Raw genomic sequence first — 23,145 nt, forward strand, 5'->3', positions numbered from 1 at the left:
ACACACACACACACACACACACACACACACACACACACACACACACACACACACACACACACACACACATTTATCAACCATACAAGCTACAAATGATGTGCTTTTTTTCCAATTTGATCTTATTTATATTGAAACATAACATTTACATAACATAAACATATCATATTGAGAAACAGCAAGAAAATGCCCTGGATGGCGTCTACGTAGACACACAGTGCAGCGCGATGCGACACATTGTGAGCTTGTAGATCTGCTATTTTCAAAATATTTTTATGCATTTGAAAACTTGTGAAATGGGACATTCTGCATAATGAGTACTTTCTACTTTTGGTACTTTAAGTACATTTTGATACCAATACTTTTGTACTTTTACTCAAGTACATTTTGAATTCCAAACTTTTCCTTGTAAGAGTATGTCTACATTGCATTATTGATACTTTTACTTCAGTAAAACATTTATTTGAGTACATTTGAGTGTGTGTGCATACCTCAAAGCAGTAGTCCTGTCCCAGTATGCTGCTGTGCAGAGGTTTAATGTAAATATCCTCCTCCATGTTCAGGTCCAGCGCCTCCACGGCGCTGCCAGGCGACAGCAGAGACTCATGGGAGCTGGACTCCTTCAGCTTGGGCAGCGCCCGCGACCTGGAAGACACACACACACACACAAGGAGCCGTGTTCACACGAGATACAGTTTACAGGGCAAGAGAAAGTACTGTAGATCAGTGGTTCTCAAAACTGTGGGTCGGGACCCCCTGAGGAGTCTCTAAATGTTTTTTTTGATGATTTGCTTAATGAGCAACAATGTTTTCTCACTTAAACAGTAGACAAACCAACATACAGTATAAGTGTATACAGGGCATCTGCACAATTCTAAAGTGACAATTTAAGGACTTTTAACACATTGAGTGCCAAAACGCGTTTTTTTCTTTTTTAACGTGGTGGAAACGAGTTTTCAATGGGCGATCACTCTGCAATGGCGGATCGCGTTAGAAATATTATTGCTCCAGGCGATAGTCGGGACCCTCCACCATCGTACACGGACCCTTTGTTTACATCCGCGTCCTCGTCGCGGAGTCTACAGCCGTAAACAGCGCAGCGTAAACGGCAAGAATGCCAGCACCAGATGTACCCTCTGGCTACAAATGTGTTAAGAGCTTTTTAATACCTCTAAAATAAAATAAAATAAAGAAAAGATAAAATAAGACCATTAGTGCGTCTAAAGTAATCAACAAACTATACTATATAAAAATGGTCAAACAGCAAAAATGTATTAAAATAGCCAATCTCCAAGCTCACAACGCCTCGCGTTACGAGGCGTTGTGAGCTTGGAGATTGGCTGTTTTCACAATATTTAAACGTGGAACGAGTAAACAAAATAACTGCTACAAGACAGAGACGATATACAACAGTATACACACCCATCAACAGTGCTTGCATCATGCAGGACAAAAGAAATGTGAAAACAGACTGTAACCATGTCAGATAGTGTCCTTACAGTAATTAACTGATAATTAGTCTATTGAACGAGCAGAGCGACATTCGTGTGCCTCGTTATAAATCGTTTTTCATGGAAAAACGACTGACTAAGTCTACAGCAGTGGTTCTCAAAGGACCAGGGGTCCTTGAGGGGGTTCCAGGGGCTCTCCAGCCAAATTAATAGTTAGAAACCAAATTGACAGTTATGGGTCTGTAACTCTGAGAGTGTACAAATGGAACCAAATGGACCCTAACGGGTCCATTTGGTTCCATTTGTACACTCTCAGAGTGACATTAACACTGATGATGACACTACAGTGTAGATTGGGACCCCCAAGAAATGAAAATGGCTGAGTCCCTGGCATATCTTTTCAAATGGGGGTCTGTGGGCTAATATGTGTCAATTTGGGGGTCCTTGACGTGAAAGAGTTTGACAACCACTGGTCTACAGTGTGTGTGTGTGTCCCCTCTATCATTGACCCTCCTGTTCAGTACACTCTCCATGTGGGGGGAGGGAGGGGGTGTGAGTGGTTGTCCATGGTAGCGTCCAGAAAGCATTTTACGAGCGGGGGAGAGCTTTGAATATCGTCTCTTGTCCGGGTGGAAACCATGTCCAAAACTGTTACTTTTCAGGATTCAAATTCAAAAGTAGCATAAGTAGCAGATCGACGAGCTCGGAAGAGCTTGTGAATCTGCTTTTGTGAGACGCTGTAGTATGATCAACTGGGGCGTTCATTTACGAAAAAACACCAAAAGTTAAAATATGGAGATAAGAGGTTTCTGCCCGACAGCAACAATGTCATGTCCAGAACACTCGTTACTAAGCTCACTAATGGCGCTAAGGAACTAAGTGAACCGTGCAGTGTAAACACGTTTCACAGGTTCTGGATTTGTGCTCACAACCTAATGTGGGCCCTGCTCAGGTGCTGGTACTAATATAAGCCCATGGTTCTGGGAATCTCACAACATATACTTTCAAATGTTTTTTCTAAAATAGCTAAAACAGCTCACATGCTCACAGTGCGTTGTGATGTGATCGGCTATTTAACAATAATAAGTAACAACACAAAACACAAACACATACACGCACACAGCAGTTAGATTGACCTGCATCATCGTGATGGATACAAAGATCATGTAATGAATGAAAACAAGAGAGAGGAGGAGAGGAGAGGAGAGGAGAGGAGAGGAGAGGAGAGGAGAGGAGAGGAGAGGAGAGGAGAGGAGAGGAGAGGAAAAAGGTCAGGGGAGGAGGAGAGGAGAGGAGGAGGAGAGGGGAGGAGAGGAGAGGAGAGGAGAGGAGAGGAGAGGAGAGGAGAGGAGAGGAGAGGAGAGGAGAGGAGAGGAGAGGAGAGGAGAGGAAAAAGGTCAGGGGAGGAGGAGAGGAGAGGAGAGGAGAGGAGAGGAGAGGAGAGGAGAGGAGAGGAGAGGAGAGGAGAGGAGAGGAGAGGAGAGAGGAAAGGGGAGAGGAGGAGAGAAGAGGAGAGGGCAGGAGAGAGGAGGAGAGGGGAGAAGAGGAGAGGGCAGGAGAGAGGAGGAGAGAAGAGGAGAGGGCAGGAGAGGGGAGGAGAGAAGAGGAGAGGGGAGAAGAGGACAGGGCAGGAGAGGGGAGGAGAGAAGAGGAGAGGGCAGGAGAGGGGAGAGGAGAGAAGAGGAGAGGAGAGGAGAGGAGAAGAGGAGAGGAGAGGAGAGGGCAGGATAGGATAGGAGAGTAGAGGAGAGGAGAGGAGGTGATACCTACGATAAACAACCACACAGCCAGGATACAGCACCTCCTCCCCACAGCATCTCAACCCGGCATCTTCACCTCCTCCTGCTACTCCTCCTGTCCTCCACCCCTCCTCCTCCTCCCTGTCCTCTCCTCATCCCTCTCTCACTTCCTCTTAAGCATGAGGAGCATCAAACTCAGAGCCTCCTCCCAGCTGATAAAAAAACAACATCCTGGAACCGACCAATGGCGTCTTGCCCCAGAGGGCATCGCCATAGTGACGCCCCCCCCCCCCCTCCCCCCTGAGGGAGAGGCGGGCGCTAGGCAGCAGAGTGACGCAGGGTGACACCCCGAGTCAGGTGACGGGGGTGACACAGCAGGGAGACACACAGCAGGGAGATACACGCCCCCCACACACACACACACACACACACACACACACACACACACACACACACACACACACACACACACACACACACACACACACACACACACACACACACACACACACACACACACACACACACACACACACACACACACACACACACACACACACACACTCTAGTGGAAAAAGTACTGAAATGTTTTACTTAAGTAAAAGTATCAATACGGCAATGTAGAAGTACTCTGTTACAAGTAAAAGTCCGGAATTCAAAATGTACTTGAACTTGACGCGTTGTGAACTTGTAGATCGGCTATTTTCAAATAGCCTGGGTATAAAATAAGGCTAAAGTGGTTAATGTATATTTTATAATGAATCATTTATATCTGCAAAGCAAGGTGACTGAAGTTTTCAAATAATTGTATAGTAAAAGTACAATATTTGCCTCTGAGATGTAGTGTGGTAGAAGTAAAAGTATAGACAATTGGAAATACTCCAGTAAAGTAAAAGTACCTCAAAATTGTACTTAAGTACAGTACTTTAGTAAATGTACTTAGTTACTTTCCACCACTGACACACACAAGCACACAAACACCACCTAACCCCTTAATAAGCAGTGGTTTTCAACCCTTTTCATATCAAGGTCCATTATTTATTTGGCATTTGAGCCACGGATTCATCACCGTTTGATGAGATTCAGACTCTCAGACCCAAAACTTCGAATATTTTGTTATCATTGGATAAGATTTTGTGGAGAAGAATTCCATGCTGTATTGATGTTGGTACCAATAGGAGAGATAACAGGCAAACGTTGATCAAAATAACAATTCTTATACATTCTCTAATTGTGTAGACTTTTGTAAATTAAGTTTAACACCAATTTTACTCTTGAGCGTAAAATGAAACCAAATGGACCCTTACGGGTCCATTTGGTTTCATTTTACGCTCTCAAGAGTTACATTTCTATAAAGTCCATTTGGTTACCAACTCTCCATCATTTAGCTGGGGACCACCCGGAACCCCCTCAAGGACCACTGGTGGTCCCCGGACCACTGGTTGAGAACCACTGCCCTAAAGCCTAACCTCTAAATGTCCAATCCTAACCCTAACACCACCAGTCCTCTCTCTGTAATTGTAAACCAAACTCTAAACTCTAATCATTTTTAACCATAAAACAACAATTTCTCATGTGAGGACCAGGAAAATTGTCTCAAATTCTACTATATACTTGCGAGGACATTTGGCCCTAACAAGTATAGTAATACAAGTAAACATACATTACAAACACATGCACGCACAAATGCAAGCATGCCCGCACGTGCACGCACACACACACACCAGTAGTGAAAGAAGTACCGGTACAGATTTTTTTTTTTTTTACAAAAGTAAAAGTAGCAATACCGAATGTAGAACTACTCTGTTATGAGTACAAGTCATGTATTCAAAATGTTACTCGAGTAAAGAGCACTGGCATAAAAATGTACTTCAAGTGCCAAAAAGTAAATGCACTAATTATGCAGAAGTCTTCCTTGGCTCCAAAATCAATTGCTTCAGTTTTGTCTTTGTTTAGATATTGAACAGCAGAATGGATTCTTGCAGAACTACACATTATTTTTGGCCGCTAAGATGTGTAATTAGCTATTAGACACGAAGTAGTCCCTGTCCTTTAAAGTATGATTCAACACAGTACTCTGCCAGAAAGTCCCACCCAGTTTTCCAGTCCGTCTAGTAGTTGTTGTGGTCGAGCGTGTCAAATGCAGCACTGAGGTCTAGTAATACTAAGACTGAAATTCTACCACCGTCTGTCGTTAACCCATTTAGACCGGGAACGCATCTCTGTCATTTTTAGATTTCTTTGGCTATTCAAAAATAGCAGATCTACAAGCTCATAGCACTATGAGCTTGTAGATCTGCTATTTTCCCAAAAATCGTGAAAATGTGTGCAAATCTTTGAATATATATATATATACATATATTTTTTTTTTATAAAAAAAAATATCTAAATGTTTTTCAAAAAAACTGTTAGAATTTAGAAGACATTTGTAGAATCGGCATCAGGTCTAAATGGGTTAAGTGGATGTCATTGAAGACTTCAACAAGAGCAGTCTCGGTGCTGTGGTGTGGTCCAAATCCTGACTGGAAGATATCAAAGCCGTTGTTTAGTGCCAAGACGTTGCTCAGTTTTTGAAACGCAGCTTTTTTTTTCAATTATCTTATTTTAAAATGGTTTGAAAGGGGCCTATGATCGTTCATTAGTGACACATCTAGATTATTATTATTTTTGTTTTAAAGAGTGCCTTGATGAATGCCGTTTTCAGGGCCTGTGGGACGCAACCTGAGAGAAGGTGTGTGTTTACAATTTGTCGAAGATCCGAGGCCATGTGCGATATCAAATTTCTTCAATTATTCAAATATACAATTCACCCTGACAGTAGAATATTCACACCGACAGTAGTAATAATAGTAATAGTTGTAAATAGTAGTAGTGGTGGTGGTATTAAGAGGAGTGTGTTAAGTTAGTTTAACAAGAACATTGCTAAGTCTGGATGAGAGCACAGACTAGTTCTGACCTTCTACTGGGAAACAACACACCGTAAACAACAACAAAAAAACATTTCTATATACATAAGAACTATATAATAAGACAGAATCCATGTTCTATTTTAAAATGTGTAGAAGCTAAAATCTCTCTCAGTATCAGAGATGTGATTCCAGCATCCAGACGGATCGATACACACAGAGAGACAGGAAGCTACCGGACTGAGTTACTGAAATATGATCAGACTTTAACAACATTACAGAGAGAGAGAGAGCGAGAGAGAGAGAGCGAGAGAGAGAGAGAGAGCGAGAGAGAGACCAGTAGAGCTTTCCCAGTGACCAGTAACACAGCTGTCCTAGGGACCAGTAACACAGCTGTCCCAGTGACAAGCTGTCCCAGAGACCAGTAACACAGCTGTCCCAGTGACAAGCTGTCCCAGTGACCAGCTGTCCCAGTGACCAGTAACACAGCTGTTTCAGTGACCAGTAACACAGCTGTCCCAGTGACCAGCTGTCCCAGTGACCAGCTGTCCCAGTGACCAGCTGTCCCAGTGACCAGTAACACAGCTGTCCCAGTGACCAGTAACACAGCTGTCCCAGTGACAAGCTGTCCCAGTGGAATAGCTGTCCCAGTGACCAGTAACACAGCTGTCCCAGTGACCAGCTGTCCCAGTGACCAGTAACACAGCTGTCCCAGTGACCAGCTGTCCCAGTGACCAGTAACACAGCTGTCCCAGTGACCAGCTGTCCCAGTGATCAGTAACACAGCTGTCCCAGTGACCAGCTGTCCCAGTGACCAGTAACACAGCTGTCCCAGTGACCAGCTGTCCCAGTGACCAGTAACACAGCTGTCCCAGTGACCAGTAACACAGCTGTCCCAGTGGACTAGCTGTCCCAGTGACCATTAACACAGCTTTCCCAGTGGACTAGCTGTCCCAGTGACCAGTAACACAGCTGTCCCAGTGACCAGCTGTCCCAGTGACCAGCTGTCCCAGTGACCAGTAACACAGCTGTCCCAGTGACCAGCTGTCCCAGTGACCAGTAACACAGCTGTCCCAGTGACCAGCTGTCCCAGTGACCAGTAACACAGCTGTCCCAGTGGACTAGCTGTCCCAGTGACCAGCTGTGTGTCTGGTTCTTATATTCTGTCTGTCCAGTGTTGCTGGTAAAACTGTGAGCTGCTTTGTGAAACACGATATACAGAGACAGACAGACAGAAAGCAGACAGACAGAAAGCAGAGAGACAGCCCTGCGGGGAACATGACTCCTCTCGGAGGAAAAAGAGGAGAGAGAGCGAGAGTGAGAAATCAGATCCCTCACTCCTTCTCTCTGTCAAATCTCTCCATCCTCCAGTCTGCACCTCATGCACATCTGACCGGACTTGTCTGTCTGTCTGTCTGTCTGTCTGTCTGTCTGTCTGTCTGTCTGTCTGTCTGTCTGTCTGCCTGTCTGCCTGCCTGTCTGCCTGTCTGTCTGTCTGTCTGTCTGTCCATCCATCCATCTATCTATCGTGCTTCATCGGGGGTTTTAAAAAGTCTCAGATGAGTCACCTAAAGCTTTTTTTAGAAACAGTACAAAAAAACAACAACCCAACCCTGTAAAAACAGAAACGATCCATGCAGTTATTTGATGCAAGTGGGTCGTTTCAATCTAAAATCTGTCACTCACAGCGAAAAGACAAAGACGTGCAATTACATTGTAACCATTAATAGGCCTTTAAAAGCTTTTTGAGACTTCCAATCCAATTGAAGACACTGATGATGTCCTACGAGGCTACCAAGGTCACGGCACTACCGTAATCGAATATCTGTATAAAAACAAGTTCAAATTGAGTCCTTTCTGAAAAAGGCATGTACTGTAAACACTGAATTTGAAAAAAGAAAAAAAAACTAGGAATGCACCATATTGAAATGTTGGCCCATTTCCCAAGACCAACAGCTTGAATCTAGTATTTTTATTTTAAAATGTTCCAACCTGTTGACCCTTATGAAAGCTTCTCCAGAAAACACTGAGTGGATGTGAAGCTGAAAAGGCCTTATGTAATGATGAAGGCTGCAGATTTAAACATAATTATTATAAAATAAAATATTGGCTAAAACCGATATATTATTTTGACATCGGTTGGATACCAATATTGCATTTTACGGCCAATATCAGCCAATACCGATATGATGACAGATTAATTGTCCATCCCTACTCAACACGTCACAGACTATTCTCCCTTCCCTAAAACACAATCATTGTGGAGGAGCACAGGCTACAGTATATCTTATATCCATTCTAGTTTCCGCCGCCTGGTGACATGAGGTGTACAGCCACTATAGACCGGATCAGAAAACGGCACAACGCCTTGATCCCAGTCTACACATACCAGCAATGCTCACTGCTCTGCATTAGATACCACACCGTCTCTCCACGCTGTCATTAGACAGTGACTCAGCACATTCTTGCACACAGACAGACAGACAGACAGACAGACAGACAGACAGACAGACAGACAGCATGTCTCTATCTATGAGGTATTTCTGGATTATTGTGTGTGTGTGTGTGTGTGTGTGTGTGTGTGTGTGTGTGTGTGTGTGTGTGTGTGTGTGTGTGTGTGTGTGTGTGTGTGTGTGTGTGTGTGTGTGTGTGTGTGTGTAGAGTCCCACTGAACTGTGAGGATGAACTCTCCATGAGGAACAGTAAGTACTGCTTAATGGCTACAGTGTTGTGTGTGTTTGTGCGTGCGTGCATGTGTCTTTCCAATAATAGTTTGCACAGCATCTGATCGCCAACAGCAGCAATACACACAGTCACACACACACACACACACACACACAGAGCAGCAGGCCTCCAGTCAGCGTTAAATAATCATCCTAAAAGGAGCCAGCATGCACAGACAGCAGAGGCTGATCCAACAGTCAGCAGGAGACGTTCCGTCCCGAACACACCTGAAAGGACCTTTGTCACGTCCCGCGATCGCAGGTCCTTTTTTTAGGACAGTGACACTGCGTTCACACTGGCAGCCATGTGTGAACGCAGTGTCACTTTTGAAAATAGCAGATCTACAAGCTCAGAATGTGTCGCCCTGCGTCGCAATTGTGAGCTTGTAGATCAGCTATTTTCAAATGGCTGAAATGTATACAGGGCTGAAGTGGTTAATGTATGCTGTGTAATAATAATCAAAATCTTCAAAGTAATTAGTAACTAAAGTTTTCAAATAATTGTAATGGAGTAAAAGTACCATATTTGCCTTTGAGATGTAGTGGAGTAGAAGTAAAAGTACTGATAATTGGAAATACTCCAGTAAAGTAAAAATACCTCAAAATTGTACTCAGGTACACTGCCCTGACAAGCCAAAGTGCAGTAACTACGTTTTTGGACACACCCACTTATTTGTGTATCCCAAAGGTCAAATTAGCCTTCGTGATTTTGGGGGATGAACAATTACCTCAAGGACAGATGTACATTTACTGTAATATCACTTATATGCCGACATCTCATTTGGCTGACCAGTTGTCACTTTTAAACCCATTTTTCAGTGATTTATTCCCCCGTAGTTACTGCACTTGAGTAAATGTACTTTACACCATTGCTAGCAGCTACACCAAAGATACAAAGAGACGCAGTTCATCTGTTGCTGTGTCGGTATGGAAGTGTTGATCAACACGCTTGTTGACGTCAAGCATGCGTCCGACGTGCGGGAAAGATATCGCTGTGTTTTTTTTGTAAATTAATGGCCTACTTGATCACGCCACAGCGTCACACAAAAAGCATCAAAATGAGCAGAAACACTTGCAGAACAGTTTTGGACATATGAGGTTTCCCCCCGACAGAGACGATATAAAAGAAAATATAAAGCCTGTAGCTTTGTAATCTCCATGTCGCTGGCTTCCATTGAAAATGAACAGTAGCCTGTAGCTTTGAACACAGCATTAATACATTAAGACCGGGAACACATCTGTGTACATTTTTTTGATTTCTTTGGCTATTCAAAAATGGCAGATCTACAAGCTTATAGCTATGAGCTTGTAGATCTGCTATTTTTGTAAAATCTTGAACATTTTGTGCAAATCTTTGAATACATTTGTTTTAAAGCAAACATTTTCAACTCCGATTTGTGCTTCTGGGGGGTCCCCGGAACAACACATTTTGAGATGGGGGTCCACGGGCCAAATACGTATCTAAAAATGTTTTCGAAATCCTAACAGTATGTTGCTATATCAGTGGTGCTCCAACTTTTCCATGTCAAGGACCACCCAAAATGATATGCATTTGGCCGCGGACCCCCATCTCAAAATATGTTGTTCCACGGACCCGCCAGAAGCTCAGATCGGAGTTAAAAATGTTCGCTTTAAAACGTATATATATTAAAAGATTTGCAAAAATAGCACATCTACAAGCTCGAGCTTGTATATTTGCTATTTTTTTAATAGCCAAAGAAATCTTAAAATGACACAGATGCGTTCCCGGTCTTAATGGGTTAAACCTCTAAAGTCGTCCAGGACACCCATGACCCATTCAAATTGCATTATCAAACAAAATGTGAGACGCCAGAGGGTTAAGGGATGGGGAAAGGGTTCAGTGGTAGGGGGAAAGGTGTACCTGTCATTGTCAGCAGGTCGTAGTGAAGGCAGTCTGAAGCTGGTGTTCCGATCCAGTTTGGTTTGACTCTTTGTTCTCTTTATAGAACCTTTTAGCCGCTTGCTGAAGAAACCCTGAAAACACACAGAGGAGAGGAGAGGATTCAGCCATAGAATAATCGATAAGATAATGATCGATAGTTGCAGCTCTAGTCCGGACATTTTGGATTCACCCTGAAGAAAAAGGCGAAAACGGTCTAACCTCCTTCCTATTAGTGAAGTTGTCAGCTCTTATTTTTTCCCAGCAGCCCCAGGGATTTGAACCGGCGACCTTATGGGCAAGCTAAGCTTCAGGTAATTACAACACAGTGGCACAGTCAAAGGAAAGGCTCTGCCTCCCGGGGTGTGACTAAACATTCATTTAAGGGTCTGTAGAGTAACCGTGTCACAAGCCTTAAAGAACAGAGCTACAACAAGAAAACAATTACTTTATTGTGACACATTGTTAGCTTATAGATCTGTTCTTTTAGGCAAGTGACACCCTCATGCAATGACGTACGGTATTAGGCAGGGTTCAACATCAATTTTTACCAAAAATGCACCATCCTAAACCGCTATTCCCACTAGCATAGATATACCAACGTGTAATTGCAGTGGTGCAAAGTAACTAAGTATATTTACTCAAGTACTGTACTTAACACATTGATTGCCAAGATCGCATATACTCGTTCTTTCAAATGCATCACTTGATGGCCAAGATTGAGTTGATGCGTTCTTTTTGAAAATTCCATAAGGGGCACCCTAACACAGCTTTGGAATGATCGATCGTCACTCAGAGAAGTAGTATGTGGATGTGACGTCATCGCAAAAAACGTCACATCCATTCATCCCAACGATGGGATTTTCAGAAAAACAGCTGTAACTCAGTTTCTTTTTTTGCATTGAAAACCATAGCCCCAAAATGGCCGATCGCGGTCGGAACGTTATTGTCCCTGTGGATTCACAGATTTTTTACCACAATGTATCTTCCACGGCGTTTCAACGATCGTTGATTTAAGGTAATTACGCTGGCATGGGGATAGAAAACTACGTTTAATATCTTGGCAGTCAATGTGTACACTTTTGAGGATTTTTTACTTTACTGGAGTATTTTCCATTTTCAGTACTTTTACTTCTACTCCACTACATCTCAGCAAATATTGTACTTTTACTCCACTACAATCATTTGAAAACTTTAGTTACTAGTTACTTTGCAGATATAAATTATTACATTATAAAGCATTCATTAACCACTTTAGCCCTATTTTATACCTAGGCTATTTGAAAATAGCCAATCTACAAGCTCACAACGCTTGTAGATCTGCTATTTTCAAACATGTTAGTACTTTTACATTTTGATACCAATACTTTTGTACTTTTCAGCCATCACTTCATCAGCCACAATGATAACAGCCATTCTAATGGAGGAATACTCTGTAAGTACAGTGAGTGTGTGTAGTATTATCCTGATATGTCCCCGTGTGCTAAACGTGAACTGCTGTTATGCATTCAGGTCAGTGAATCCATTCACAACGGCTCCGTGGAAGATTTAAATGTAGGCCAACACATAAGGGACGACCAGAGATATTTAGTCTATATCTAGCCACGGTTCGTTTTTTAGGTACAGTAAGGCAGTGGTTCTCAAACGTTTTAAAGTCAAGGACCCCCAAACTGATATCACAATTGTGAGCTTGTAGATCGGCTATTTTCACAATTCTGCATATTTGAGAATTTGGCCAAACTTGACACAAACACTGTTCAGGGGTCTGCCACGAGAATAGCCACGACAAAAAAAATCAATTGCACACACATGGGGCACTACAGCAATGTTACAGCAGTGTTTAGCACTTCAAATGGCCATAACTCTGCGACCATTGTTCTGATCAGTGCAATTTAGGACTGGATTTGAAGGCAGCGCAGCTATCGGGCTATAATGTCTCAAGGAGGGGCCTGGTTGTAAAGCTATGCTACTGTATATGCTCCTGTAGAAGCCACATGTCTTTATGCAATCAATCTAGTTTGAAGAAAAAAACATGTTTAACCTGCGATGTCATGGAGAAATACTACACTACCCACAATCCTAATGTGTAGCAGCATCCGTTACCATGGAGATATTAGCGCCACCCTGAATCTCAGAATACCAAGTTTCCGCCACCCTAGATCCCATAGCTCAGGAACAAAACAACAACATTTACATATCAACAAAAATATTTTACACTATCAACAATATAAACACTATAATAATAATGGTTTAAGTTAAGAAGAAGCAAGCTAAATGATCATCTGGACAGAAACATTGGAAAGGTACAGTATGTGCAATTGCCCATCTGTGTTTTTGTTTTTTGGGGGCTGAAATTCTCCTTTACTCACCGGTACTTTAAAAGGGGAGGAGTTTGGGTTGTCAATGGCAACGCTCTTCTCTGAACTCCCCAGCCCTGAAATACTCCTCCTTCTGGGAGAGCGCTCCGATGACACCTCTACTGAGAGAGAGAGAGAGAGCGAGAGAGAGAGAGAGAGAGAGAGAGAAATAATACAGGTCACTTTGCTATTCCATTCGATTAACCAATCAGAGACATACAGAGAAAAATCCATAACAGTAAATATATTCATACAATGTCAACATACTAGACAAGTAAAACAAAAAGGGTAGTGTAAATGGAACCAACTAATATGGTTAAAATAGGTCTGTTCTGATTAGGATTCTAATCTGCTATTGTACTGTAATAACCAATTATAGTGCAATAACAGTTAGACTGTGACAATATTGTACTGTAATGTCTTTATAAATCATTTTTCATCGTTTCTATAATTAGGTAGTTTCCAGTTAATGATTCATTACTATTGAGCTGCAAATTAAACCTTATCAATAATGGAGCTGAACAGTGTGTGTGTGTGTGTGTGTGTGTGTGTGTGTGTGTGTGTGTGTGTGTGTGTGTGTGTGTGTGTGTGTGTGTGTGTGTGTGTGTGTGTGTGTGTGTGTGAGAGAGCTGCTGGGTTATTATGGGAGGCGGTGTCTGAAGGTTACACCGGAATGTGTGTCAAGGATGAATGGGTCTGGTCTGGACTACAAACACACATCCACCTCTTTCGGCTACACACATGCTGGTGTAACCTCATTTTTAATGTTATCATAACAGTCATAACACATTTATTAACCACTTAACTCCTATATACTTTATTGTATGACAAATGTTTAAAGAATGTAGGTCTACAAGCTCACAACGCGTTACATTTTGCGACACGCTGTGAGCTTATAGATCTGCTATTTTCCAATTAGCTATTCATTTTCTGCACATAAACTTGTGGATTCGCTTTTTTGTGCGCTTGTAGATTTGCAACTTATTTATTTGTTCTGAGCTTGCAGATCTGCTTTTCTTTTTTGATTCTAAAAATAAATAAATAACATTTGATTTTTTTTTGGGACAAATGTTGCCTATAGTCACATGCTAAAAATAGGGACGCTAGGTTGAAAGTGGTTATTATTATCATAATGGACATAATAGATGTATTTTTCTCATTTATCTTGTCTGTACTTTTGATCCCACAGAGAAACAGACAGTATTAATAGTTCACTTTTCTCAGTTTGAATAAAAATAGAAATAGCGTAAGAAATGTTGTGTACTGGAACTTGTTTCAAAGTCCTGCTCAGAAATGACAGGACTTTTAAAATCTCATAATGCTATGATGTGTGGCAGTTACGTGAGATACCGTGTGTGTGTGTGTGTGTGTGTGTGTGTGTGTGTGTGTGTGTGTGTGTGTGTGTGTGTGTGTGTGTGTGTGTGTGTGTGTGTGTGTGGGGGGGGGGCATGTGTCCTTGCGTTTCAGCAGCCCTGAAACAGAGTTGTGTGACTTGCAGACTGCACACAAACATTGAGCTGAGGATACATTTAGACCTCCAACTTTCCTATGATGCACTACAGAAGATCTGCCAGTCAACTGACTCTCTTTACCCGAACACTCCTCAACACTCCTGAACATTCCTAAACATTCCTGAACAATGAACATGCTGAACACGATCACACGAAGCAAAGCTTGTACATCTGCACATGTTTTCTTCTCTTCTGGGGGGGTCCCTGGCACAAAACATTTTCAGATGGGGGTCCGCGGCCAAATACGTATAGGCTACTGTATATCAATTTGGGGGTCCTTCGTACGAAAAAGTTTGAGAACTACAGATTTAGAAGGCATTTGTAGAATCGCCTCAGGTCTTAACGGGTTAACTTTTGGAGAAGAACGCTGCTCATCAACGTCACATTTGACCCTCCTGGCTGTGTGTGACAACCTGGTCATTTACCACCCGACGTCGAATCATGACAAGTCCACGTTTACTGTTGTTTCAGCTAGGCTAGTTGTGCTAACAACAGATCACACCACGTTTGAGCAAATCTTTCACGGGAGTCAATAAACACGCTGTGCTTAGTAAGAAGCACTCTGGAGTCTGGACTCGAAGTGTTTCTTGTCTCATAAAACGCGATCGCACAGAGCGTGATGCCTGCACCGTTCCAACCTATCAACCATTGAGGTGCTCACTGCTCCTCAAGTGTCCCGTCTTCTGCGTTATTAGCACAAATACCTTAGCTGCAACAATGTACACATTGTCTTCTCGTGGTTCAAGCAACGATTCACCGTCGGGTTGTACATTATCAGGTCGTCACAGACAATAAGGAGGATCAAATGATGGGCACTCTTCTCCAAAAGTTGAACTATAGGCTCTATGCACAGCAGCCAAATTGTGAAGACAATGATACTAATGAAGGCTCTGTTCCATTCCGGTCAAACAGAGTCAGGGTGTTGATATTGTGCATGCTGGCTCACTGGAAACACTCTGTTACACCAGTGGGTCCCTTCAGGGGTTTCCAAATGGCCCATTACGGGTGTGTAACTCTGAGAGTGTACAAATGGAACCAAATGGACCCGTAAGGGTCCATTTGGTTCCATTTGTACACTCTCAGAGTTATGGGGGTTGTGGGAATTGAAAAATCTGAGAACCACTGTGCTACACTAAATGGAACAGAGCCTTCATTAGTATCATTGGTAACACCTGTGAAGGAAGTGAAAATATGGCTGCTGTGCATAGAGCCTATTGTCAGCTTGAAGTGCCCAAGATGCTGCACCAAAGAAACACAGGACGTCGGGAGCGCTGAAGCGCAATGGTCTGCGTTGGGAAGAGACGTCTTTACCATAGAAATACATGGACGACTGGCACTGCCAACTCAAAAAGCGTTCTGTGTTTACAAGGCCCCTTATGCTGTATATTCATGTTACTGTGATGAAATCAACATTGTGCTGTGTGTGTGTGTGTGTGTGTGTGTGTGTGTGTGTGTGTGTGTGTGTGTGTGTGTGTGTGTGTGTGTGTGTGTGTTGTGAATGATATCCTGTTGCAGAGCAGAGATAAGGCCCGTGTCTCCCAAATCCAGTGTTTTGTGGAGAAGGCTCCGCCTGCATAAACTGGAATACATTCATCACACCGGAACCACTGGGCATGCGGCAGTCAGCATTTATCACCAACGAGGAAGAGAGAGAGAGAGAGAGAGAGAGAGAGAGAGAGAGCTACTTTGTGAAGTGCTATATCAAGTTTCCCCTCGTCAAGGGTTTGCTGGCTCTCTCTGCAAACCCTGCATGCATCACAATGCACTGAGAGAGAGAGAGAGAGAGAGAGAGAGAGAGAGAGAGAGAGAGAGAGAGAGAGAGAGAGAGAGAGAGAGAGAGAGAGAGAGAGAGACAGAGGCGCAGACAAACAGACAGAGAGAGAGACAGACAGACAGACAGAGAGAGAGAGAGAGAGAGAGAGACAGAGAGAGAGACAGACAGACAGACAGACAGACAGACAGACAGACAGAGAGAGCGACAGAGAGAGAGAGAGAGAGAGACAGAGAGAGAGAGAGAGAAAGGGGGGAGGGGCCCAAACCTCTCAAACTTCCTTCATGCACGTTTCTCATTAAACATCATGGATGATTGAAGGAGGTATCCATGGCAATGCCTTTTAACATGACACAACTTTAATTACACATTCATGAGCAGAATACAACAGTTATTCAATGACAATAACTGCTTATTACACGGATATTACCGTTTAATCACCTGGACATTCATGTGTAATTAATGAGCTGTAAATTAAAATGCCAAGCTGAGCTGCCACCCACACCCACACACACACACACACACACGCACAAGCACACACACGCACGCACACGCACACACAGTTCATACACAGTACCTCTATCAGTATTAATATTAAAATATTAATAAAGAGACCTGGAGATCAGGCACGGCCAAACCTTTGTAGATAAACGTCAAGCCATGAAAGATTACTGAGAAGATGACAGAGAGACAGACAGACAGCCAGAAAGACAGGCAAGGCAGGCAGACAGACAGACAGACAGACAGACAGACAGACAGACAGACAGACAGACAGACAGACAGGCAGCGAGACAGAGACAGTCAAACAAACAAACGCAGACATACAAGTAGACAGGCAAATAGGCAGACACACAGACAGGCAAAACACACAAGCAAACAGACAGACAGACAGACAGACAGACAGACAGACAGGTACCTCGGTCACAGGTGTTCCCCATCATCTACAGGAGGGAGTACAGACATAAGGAGTCAAGAGATCTGATTGGCTAAAAAAAACACACAGGAACTAGTCCGGCGGCGTCAGCCAATGGGAACGAGCGGCTCCTCATTTAATCGTATGTCCGTACATGGAGAGGACTGGACGAAGCCCCTCCCCCGTCGTCGTCGACCAATCAGCAATCAGCGATCACCTGTCGACATGCTCGACTAGGGCTGGGCGATAACGACTTCAAATCAGCATCGCGATGATTTCAAAACTTTCGACTCGATTGTGATTAACGGACGATTATTACTACATTTAAATAGTGAAAATAGCAGATCTAGAAGCTCACAACGCGCCCGCGTTGTGAGCTTCTAGATCGACTATTTTCACTATTTCCACGCGCCAGCATCGTACGACAAAGTATAATTAAGCGGTTAATCGGACTAATTTAGTCGAAAAAATCAACTATTATATGTGTAAGTCGCTTTGAGGATTTATACGAGAAAATAATTCCCCCCAAAAAACCTTGCTTCTGGATAATTTGGTTATAAGCCAATATGGTTGTAAATGTTGGTTTCAATGAATTTTGGTTGAATCGTCCAGCCCTACAGCGCTGTATAATGTTGGTCCATGCAGGAGCCTTCCTCCTTGTAACGCTTCTCTCTCTCTCTCTGTGTCTGTCCTTATTGCGTTTATACTATCAATGACTGCTCTCCCCTCTCTCTCCGTCTCTCTACCTCTCTCTCTCCTAGTGTCTGGCGGTCTCTCCGTATGTCTTATACTCTCTCTGCAGTTGCTCTCTCATCCTCTTGCACCCCCTCTTTCTCTCTCTCTCTCTCATCGTCACTCTCAGCCCCCTCCACTTCCTTTCTCTCTCTCCCGTTCTCTCTCTCTCTCCGTCCCTCGTTCGCACTCCCCCCTCTCTCTACCTCTCTCTCACCCTCTTTCTCACTCTCCCTTGTTCTCTCTCCCTCTCCCTCTCTCTCTCCTGTGCCAGGCTGCACTGCACTGCTGTAGATGCAGTGATAGTGAGTGTGTGTGTGTGTGTGTGTGTGTGTGTGTGTGTGTGTGTGTGTGTGTGTGTGTGTGAGAGAGCGCAGAGCTAAAGAATGGACAGACAGACGGGCAGACAGACAGATAGGACATACAGACAGACAGACAATCACTAAAAGTGTTTCACCTCAGAGACATTGATGTAGGACACGACACTGGAGGCTGAACTATTAGTGTGAGAGAGAGAGAGAGAGAGAGAGAGAGAGAGAGACGAATGCAGGTTGTTAGCAGGCTGTATGTCCGCGCGCGTGCATGCGAGACATATGACTGCAGGTTGTTAACAGGCAGGTACTGTCTGGTGTGGTGTGTGTGTGTGTGTGTGTGTGTGTGTGTGTGTGTGTGTGTGTGTGTGTGTGTGTGTGTGTGTGTGTGTGTGAGATGATGAATGCAGGTTGTTAGCAGGGAGGTATGTCCTGAGTTGTCATTTAAAATGACTAACGAGAAACACACTGCCTCACATCCACCTGACACATTCTACACCTGACCTGATGTGTAGCAATGAATGAGTGAATGAATGAATGATACATTCTAACCACCAAAACTAGACCCTCAGTACACCTGACAATGTAGCAATGAATGAATGAATGAATGAATGAATGATACAATCTAACACCCAACACTACAGCCTCTATACACCCAATCTGGGAACCCAAAGCCAAATAAAAAGGAAAAACAAGAGGAACACTAACACCACTTCTCCCAGAGAACATGGATTGTTTTGGTTATAAGCCCACTTGTTTCTATGATGAAAGAGCAAGTTAAAATGTGAATATCTTTCCGTGATTTTGTCTGCTCCGAGGACGCTATTGTTAAATGAGTTTCGGTTTGTTTTCAGTGGGAAGCGAGAGCACAGACAGTAAATCCCACCCACTACATTTGATTGGGTAAAGCACGGCCTGCTTCCTGATCTGAAGGCACGCCCACTTGTAGGCCAGTGCGTACACGTTATGACGAACCCCCACGACAGATTCAAGCGGAGAGCAGAATCTGTTCTTGAGAGATTACTATACACCTGACAATGTAGCAATAAATGAATTAATGATTTAATGAATACATGAATGATTTAATTAACAAATGAGTGATTTAATGGATGAATTAATTATTTAATTAAGAAATGAATGGGTGAATGAATGCATGATTTAATGAATGATTTGATTAATGAATGAATTAATGACTGATACATCTTCATCGCATGACTCCAGAGATCACGTGTACCAATGTGTGTGAGATTTGGAAACAATCTGTACGAGTTGTAGTAAAAAGTATGTTTTGAATACATATGATTTTTTAAAATAATATTTATGGCCTAGTACTTCTACAATCTCTACAAATGCATACAAACCTGTGGATACCCAGACATTTGGCGTATTTTTGGTCTGAAAATGATGTACCGCGCATGTTCAAATCATGTATACTTTACATCAGTGGATCCCAAACTTTTTAGCTCAAGACCCATAAGAGAAATTGTTTGCCCGGGACCCAATTTCACCCAAACTAATTATTTATTTATTATTCTTGAATACTTTTGGAAAATGTTCAAATTGTTTTTAATTGATGAAAATGTGATTTATTTTTGTTAAAACATTAGATTTCTTTTTTTTGGGGGGCAAAATGAAAAAAGGGAACCCATACAAATTGGTCCGCGACCCAAACATGGGTCCCGACCCACTGTTTGGGAAACAGTGCTTAACATCATTTATTTTTCTATTTCTTTTACATTTTGGGAAAAAATAGCCAATTTAATATAGAGGTGCCCACGATGTTCAGGTGACCACTCCACCTGTACTGTCATAATGTTGTGTGTTGCAGTTTGGCAGCCAGCAGCAGCAGTGATTACACTGAGGTCTAGTTTGTGTGTAGAGAGAGCAGAGGAAGTGCTTTGATATGAATTATTAATAAGCTGCCTTCATCTCCCATCAGGCTCTACGGTACAACACAGCTGACCTGATGGGACTGGACACACCATGGCAACCCATGGAGGAGGTCAACCTAACACACTGGGTTCTCAAATAGTGGGTCGCGAGTAAGTATCCCTTTACTTTGCATTTCCCTTTTCCCTAAAAATCTACAATTCACAATTTTTCATCTGAATTGCATTTTTGAAAATAATTTCATAAATTCAAAAAAGAAATCAAAGAAATTCTTTAAATTAGGAGGAAAAGAAACATCTACAGGCTCATTCACTAATTTGATTAGATGTGAGCTTGTAGATCGGCTGTTTTCAATAGTTTGGGTACCATGGAGACACTGTACTAAACAACTGGTTCTCAACCTGTGGGCCATGGCCCGCTGGTGGGCTGCGAGGGTACTGCAAGTAGGCCCACCAAATCATTAACCAATTTTCTGCCTTCCCATTGACCCCTGGCCAACCAACCAGCAAGCTCCTTCTGCCTTGTTTAGCCATGGTTCCGCATCCTTCTGGTTGTTCATGCAGAGTTTGCCTTTTTTTAATTTTTTGTACACAATTTTTTGTACGTTTTCGGAGGAAAATATAAGAATTGAATACATTAAATATCAATACGAGGCAACTGAAAAAACACGTTTTTTGTTTTGTTTAGTTTTTATGGTAGTGGATGATGGGACTTGACAAAGGGTTAATAGCCAAAACTTAAAAGATTTTAATGATAATAGAACATTAAATAAAAAAGAAGGTAAAATAAATATGGTGTTTTTTCTTTAAAACCATACATTTGTGGTACCAATAAATAAGAACTTAAAGTATACTAGGTTAGTTCTATTGATCCAAGCCGGAACACAATCCATTGGTTGATCATTAAAACACACTCAACTGACCACTTAACACGGCAGCCCAATGTGGTCACCAATATTTCAGCATGCTAACATTCCAGGAAGAGAAAGGCTGTAGTTTCTATTAGCTTGGATTAGTGAGGAGCAATTACAGTATGAAGATGAGGTTGAAAATGGGCGAAGTGCTCCTTTAACTTGGGACACTTGGTGGAGCAACTACAAACAAACACAAAGAAAACACTGTCTGTCTCTGCGTGTGTGCGTGCGCGCGCGTGCGTGTGCGTGTGTGTGCAGTGTGTGTGCAGTGTGTGTGTGTGTGTGGGAGGATATGATGTCATAGACAAACAAGGGACAGAATGTCAGGAATGTGAAAACATGCCGACGCCCATCTGTTCCCTCCAATCACAAAGCTGCAACTAATTTACCTGTCAATCATATGGATACAAGGGTAGAATGAGTGAAAGAATGAATGAATGAATGAATGGACATTTACACCCTGGTAGGGCATCTGGTAGGGCACCTAATGGTTGACAAGTAGTACTGCCTGCAGCCAATAAGCCCAGATATCGGTGCTGTCGGGCAGAAACCTCATATCTCCATTATTTCAACATAAATTAATGTCCTATTTCGTCATACAAGAGTGTTGCACAAAAGTAGTGAAAATAGCTCACAAAATTTTACTTTACAGGAATATTTCCAATTTTCTATACTTCACTACATCTCAGAGACAAATATTGTACTTTTCCTCCACTACAATTATTTGAAAACTTTAGTTACTGTGTAGGTTTTGATTATTATTACAAAAAATACTTAACCACTTCAGCCCTATTTAAACTTTGGCTATTTGAAAATAGCCGATCTGATTGTCCATCAGCTATTTTCAACTAAAGCATTGCCCACAATAACAGAAAACTGAAAATACACTAGTATAGAGCCCTGAGGGACTCCGGTCAACCATGATTGTGGTTTAAGTGGTTAAAAAGGAGGAAAAAAAGCAATCAACAAGCTTTACTATAAGAAATGGTCAACCTGGCCTGGACCGCTGGCATAGTGGTCCGGGCACCTAGGCTCTAAAGTAGCCTGACAGCGGGTCGCGGGTTCGAGTCCCGTTCCCGCAGACCTTTGCTGCGTGTCTCTCCCCGTCTCTCTCTCCCTCTTTCCTGTCCATCTTCACTTACAAATCTATCAATAAAAGGCAGAAAAGCCAAAAAGAAAAAAATCTTTACAAAATGAAATGGTCAAACATAGTCCAAATTGTCAAATATCACCTAAGAAAGAGGCAAAAATTGTGGGGGGGTCCCCAGTTGTTTTGGGGGGTTGAGAACCCTGCACTAGAGGATAATCATGCCCGAGATTCGCTCCCGATCCAGGCTCCGTTCGGGGAGCACAGCCAAACCGAACTGACGTGGGTTGTTTTGGTGTAGTATGCATCAGGCTGTTTTTTTGACAGTACTCCTACAGATGTTGTCCAAAAATCGCGCAAATCGGTACACAGTATCTCTATAGTCATTAACACATTCACTGCCAGGGGTTTTCTAAAACAGGCTGCAGCCTCTGCCAGCATTTTTTACGATTTTCTTACCTTTTCAAGTAGTAGAATATTTATTTCCAGTATGATCGACCCCCTGATAGTTGCTAATCACGGAGGGTTTCACTGTGCTTCCGCAAGAGAAAAAGAAATCATCGTAACCTCCCGTTCGCTTGTTATATGGCGTTGAAAATAGAATGTCTCGCCAAAAATACATGGTAAAACACATGAGCCGAGATACGGAATATTTCCCAAATACTTTAACCAAGAAGTGAATGGAGCAGTGAATCTTTGGATCACGTTATCTCCTGGTTCTGTGTAAAAGAAATACGGATCTTTCAGATTTTTCATATTCCATCCTGATAGGATGGAAAGATTGGCTTCCAAAGTTTACAGGAGTGCTCCGTTTTGAACAAAATGCCTCAAATCATGAACACAGCGTGCGATTTCCGTGAAATTTTGCCGAGGAAGTCATGGCATTTGACATTTTTCAAATCAGCCTCATGGTGGCACTAAAAACTTTAGGTAGGAAGTTTTGT

General features: G+C 42.7%; 1 protein-coding gene across 10 annotated transcripts in view; it reads right to left on the bottom strand.

Annotated features, from left to right (window-relative positions):
* Window positions 1-23,145, bottom strand: part of rasal2 (RAS protein activator like 2) — a 112,693-nt gene that overhangs the window by 30,004 nt on the left and 59,544 nt on the right. For 6 of the 10 annotated variants that reach the window (XR_013933870.1, XM_080439574.1, XM_080439573.1 and 3 more), the window contains 3 exons: window positions 13,086-13,195; window positions 10,699-10,811; window positions 489-642 (listed from right to left, as the gene is read on the bottom strand). Coding sequence is in view for 9 of the 10 variants with exons in the window: in XM_080439574.1 (XP_080295700.1) it covers window positions 489-642; window positions 10,699-10,811; window positions 13,086-13,195 (377 nt within the window). In the remaining variant the exon portion in view is untranslated. Of the gene's footprint in view, window positions 1-488; window positions 643-10,698; window positions 10,812-13,085; window positions 13,196-17,271; window positions 17,297-23,145 lie in introns of all 10 variants that reach the window. The other 4 variants (XM_080439572.1, XM_080439570.1, XM_080439569.1 and 1 more) reach the window with 2 other exon arrangements.

The sequence above is a fragment of the Gymnoscopelus braueri genome, assembly GCF_963280865.1.
Source record: "Gymnoscopelus braueri genome assembly, chromosome: 10".
Classification (NCBI taxonomy): domain Eukaryota; kingdom Metazoa; phylum Chordata; class Actinopteri; order Myctophiformes; family Myctophidae; genus Gymnoscopelus; species Gymnoscopelus braueri.